The following is a 4,687-nucleotide window of genomic DNA, read 5'->3' as shown; positions in this document are numbered from 1 at the left end:
TTTATTCTTTTAAATTTTTTTTATTGACATTTTGTCAGCAAGTAAAAAGTATATAAACATATTCATGGCAACTTATTTACAATGTATGTCGATCTGAACAGAAATTTTAATTCAGATCTAAGGCATTCATTCAAAGCTAATGATGAATATAAGATTTGCATGAGCACTAGTTTCATATCAACCCTTAGGAACTTCAGAACATATTCTGACTTTAACTATTCAGTATATTTTATTATGATTTTAATATTTAAAATAAAAAAAGAAGTCTTGAAACATACATTATTAGAATAGTTAATTATGATGTAAAAAAACAACCCCGCTATGTCTTCAAATATACTGGAATGTAAAAGTAAGATAAGTTCAGAGGGAGTCTTTCCCAAAAAAAATCTCTAAAACAGCTCAATATTTACAAACAATATTACTATTTACACTAATTTTCAGTTGATTAATTCATCATAAAGTAAATGACTAAAAAAAAAAAGTTTGGAGATTTAACAAAATTTCTCAGCTTACATAGTGGTATCTTATGTTTGTAAGCAATTTAGTTTTTACTAACATCAGCAAAAGCTGAGTCACTTAAATCGGAATGATAATGGTGAAGTTCAAACAACTGGATAAACTGTGTACAAAATATATTGACATCAATAATTGTAGCGAAACTTTTCATGCAGCACCGCTCCTAGGATCCATAAAATTGTTATGAACGTACAGTATAGGCCTCCTGCTGCTGTCCCTTTGGCATATGATCCATATTGTGATGCTTTGAGGTATTGACATTTAGCATAATAAATCTTGGATTGCTCTAGAACAAAAAAATAAATAAAAAAACAAGGAAAAATTTAAAATGACTTTGGTATAGTCCTATGAGCATACACATCTGGGGACTCAAAAAAATAATAACATTTTAAAACCATTAAAAGAAAAATTAATGATTAAACTATGAAAATTTAACAAATGAATCATTTGATACAAATCTAAGTTAATGTGTAAAAATCATGTCCCAATGGGAATGATGCTTGCCTAACTTTTTTTTTCTACTCAAAATTTTTTATGAAAAAAAAAATGTATGCAAAGTTGAACAACAAAATTGTTTTTTTACTGGCAATAAAAAAAAAAAGTTAAATATATGGTTTTGGTTCCTTATTTTGTTTGGAGGTCTTTAACTATACAATTATTTGACATACCATTCGCATTTTTTGTGTTTCCACACACTCAAAGCGTAACAAACACTCAATAAATATTTTTTCCTACCAAAATCACACAAAACTACAAAGTTAGAACAGGAGTAAATTTTCTTATAGTATTTTTTTGTATTGCTAGTTGATCATTGAAAACATCGGAGGATTAGAAAGCTCTTGAGTTTCATTCTGCACAACATGTATTCCTCAATACATACAATGGTCTAGAATCACAATTTTTAAAAAATGAGATGCAAAAAGAGATCAGCATACTTATCAGAATATACTCAACCAGATGAAGACGGAAAGAAACAAGCAAAATATAAAAAAAAACTTTAAAAAAAAAAGGTTATCCAAAGGGGAAGAACTCCACCCTTAAAACTGTCTATCAATAATGTACAAGTTATTTCCCTTATTAAATATCAAAATAATTAATTACCATTTAAGTAATTGACTAATTGAGTATTTTTGTTTATTTATTTTGTTAGGTACAATAAATAATTATTTAAAGTATCAACTTGACCTGAGAATATGTGAGGGAGAAATAGCATTATAAATTATTTTAGGGGACTAAACCCAACAAATTTAGCCATATCTATGAATACATAAATACTAGTTTTCCTTTTGGAAATTAAACAAAATAATTAATTACTAGTAATTAATTGTCTAATTGGTTACCATTTTTTTATTGATTCATGACTTGTCTTGATCTAAGAATGAGTGTGTTAGAAATAACGGGTACACACTTTTTTTTTACCAGACAGAATGAGTTGATATAAGCTTTGTAAAAAATTGTAATAATTAAACATTCTACAAACCAGCCAATAGTATTGCAAAGATTCCAAATATTGGGTTGACAAACAGGGACATAAAAGCAATGGGCCAATTATCATTTGGTCTTCTCCATGGGTCTGGCTGTTTGGCTACAATGGGCAGCACATAGGACATCCCAGACATCGTATATGTGGAGTACAAGCTACGTCTGCTTCCATACAGCAGAGATCTGCAAAGAAAATAGTATTAATTAGAACAAAGGAAAGGACTTTACTGATGATAGTTGACGTTTACTGAAGCAAAAGCCACAACTATTTAAAAAAAAAACAATAACCTTGATCCGGTTAAGCTCTGACCACCAGCAATGCTGGATTTGGAAGCATAACGACGCATGCCTCCCTCACTGAGGTTGGAGACGCTGCCTGTGTTGGAGTCTCCATAGTAGTATGCTGGATAGCCTGGGGTAGACATGATGTCCGCTTTGGGAAAGAAAAAAGAAAGGTTTGAAATGAAGCAAAAAATATAAAGAGCCAACTACACAGTATAAAACTTATTTTGGGTATTCACTAGCATTAAATTTGCTGTTGATGTTTGTTTTTTTGGGGGGGAGGGCGTTCAAGTTCATTTATGTTTTCTTGAGTATAAAGATCCTATGCATATTATCGTATGGGTCTAGCTAAGGTTAAATAGCATTTAGTTTATTTATATAAATGTTATTAAAGTTACACAAACTTCTTTTTACTAAACCTTTAGTTAAAATATTCTTTCTCAATTTATTAGGAATTCTATTGTAGCTTTTAAAAAAAAATTAAAACAACATCATATCTTTAGGTTTCTTAATTATTTGTTTTTTAATCAGAGCCACAGGTTTCCTTAGAAGTAGTTTTTCAAAATTTATTTTAGATTTTATTACAATTTCTATAGCTCCCAGATTTCTAGATCTATCTATTCTAATATTATTCTAATATATAATCTTATGTAATTAATATAATATACAACATTATTTTATTTTGTGTTGTTTTTATTTTGCTCTATAGAATAGATCTATAATTAGTGCAAACAGCAATAAACTTAAAATTAATTAGTCTAAAATTTGATGATTCTTATGGCAGTTATGGACTGTCTGACTATCAAAGTATGATTATGATCTAGAACTTGTTATAAATGATTAAGATAGTACTAGATCTAGAAGTAGCATAGAGTTACTGCAGTTAGGTTACATTGCTATTTCTAGTTTTACACACTTTCATCACTTTGTGACTTAGATCTAGATCTGGCTTCTAAGACTAAAACTTTATTGACTAGTGGATCCAGAACTTTGGAGTTGGGGGGGGGGGGGGCATTTTTGTGAAGATCACCTGATCCACCAGTGACTTTATTAGATCTAAATCTTCAGAAGACTTTTAAGCCACTTGACAGGGTATATATAAATTATAAATATTATAATAGTCTAATTAGTATATACTTATATAGATCTAAAATCTAAATATATATATGTACTTATACTTTTAATTATCTCTCTCTCATATAATATATATATATTACTATATAAAAATATATAAATAATAATTAATATAGTAAAAAAAAATAGATTAATAGATCTAGATTATTTTCAAGGTCTAGATCTATAATAATCTATATAGAAATATGGATGGTTTGTAATATCAAATATGGTCTGAAAGGGGAGCTTTACTATATTAAATATATAATATTATATTTTTACTATACTCTATAGTATAGACTTGTCACTTCACTATAGAGACTATACTGACTATACTATACTATATCAACTATATGACATATAAATATGACTATGTCTAGTAACTAGTATTAGTAGTAATAATACTATTCTAGTTACTAGACACTTAGTAGTATATCATTGTCATGATATAATAATATAATCTGATATAATGATATAAATAATTTTTTATAATATACTATGTTATGAATCAATATGTGAGTGAATGTAGCCTACTAGTAGGTAAGTAGGTCAATGTAGAATGTAGGTAAAGGTAGTAACTTTACTTTAAAAAATTACTCAGATCTAACTTTAGTTGTAAATAAATTTTGACTTTTGTGTGCTCTCATATCTTTAATAATAAATGTACTAACTTCAAAGATATTTTTTATCCACAACTTACTTAAATCGTAGTACACCTGTGCAGTGTGTTTATCCAGCACCTTTTACCATATAGTTGATAGACATAAAAACTAACAGTTCCTGGTCGGAAGTACGAAGTCTACGCATGCGTGACAGGTAAATTTCTCCAATGTGAAGATGGTTGCGATAGGCCCAAGAGTCATAATAACAAGAGAGGAAACTCGGAAATAGTCATAGCCTGACAGCAAATAGATATAGAAACTTAAAGACCAACTGAAGAGGTTTTGGGGTCAAACGCGGAAACCGGTGTTATACTTTTTTTTAGATTCATAATGCTTAAAAAAACATACATACGAAATTTTAGACATATATTCTTTGTAATTATTTAGATATAAGCAATTTAATGTGAGTTTTAGGGACTATTAAATTTCACAATCTCGAAGCCATTCGAGATCAGTATTTCCCAGACAACCAAGGTCGATGACGTAGTTTAAGGGAAATTAGGTCAAATTTTTCAGTTTATGGCTTAGCGTATTTCCCTATTCCTTTTTACAGGAATGCTAGTTTCTAAAAACAAAGGCGACTAAAACACGCCAATTTATAAAAAGTGGATGTTAGAGTTGGGGAAATTAGG

The 4,687-nt window shown here is 29.1% G+C and overlaps 1 protein-coding gene across 1 annotated transcript; it reads right to left on the bottom strand.

The window, feature by feature from the left end:
• On the bottom strand, nt 1-4,235 carry LOC106055064 (uncharacterized). The gene is made up of 4 exons (XM_013211184.2): nt 4,094-4,235; nt 2,287-2,431; nt 1,997-2,181; nt 1-802 (listed from the first exon to the last, which is right to left on the bottom strand). The coding sequence occupies exons 2-4, from the start codon at nt 2,421-2,423 to the stop codon at nt 642-644; spliced, it is 483 nt and encodes a 160-aa protein (XP_013066638.1). The 5' UTR covers nt 2,424-2,431; nt 4,094-4,235; the 3' UTR covers nt 1-641.
• Between the last annotated feature and the right edge of the window lie 452 nt (nt 4,236-4,687).

The sequence above is a fragment of the Biomphalaria glabrata genome, chromosome 11 (assembly GCF_947242115.1).
Source record: "Biomphalaria glabrata chromosome 11, xgBioGlab47.1, whole genome shotgun sequence".
Lineage (NCBI taxonomy): Eukaryota > Metazoa > Mollusca > Gastropoda > Planorbidae > Biomphalaria > Biomphalaria glabrata.
Note: the sequence above shows the minus strand (reverse complement) of the source record. Positions and strands in the feature narration are given on the sequence as shown.

Bases quoted from the DNA above. Each gene is read 5' to 3' on its own strand.
- LOC106055064 (XM_013211184.2), bottom strand. From the start codon at position 2,423: ATGTCTACCCCAGGCTATCCAGCATACTACTATGGAGACTCCAACACA. The intron at 2,182-2,286 runs GTTATTGTTTTT...TTTTCTTTGCAG, and splicing joins CAGAGCTTAACCGGATCAAG to ATCTCTGCTGTATGGAAGCA. The intron at 803-1,996 runs GTTTGTAGAATG...TTTTTGTTCTAG, and splicing joins CTTTGCAATACTATTGGCTG to AGCAATCCAAGATTTATTAT.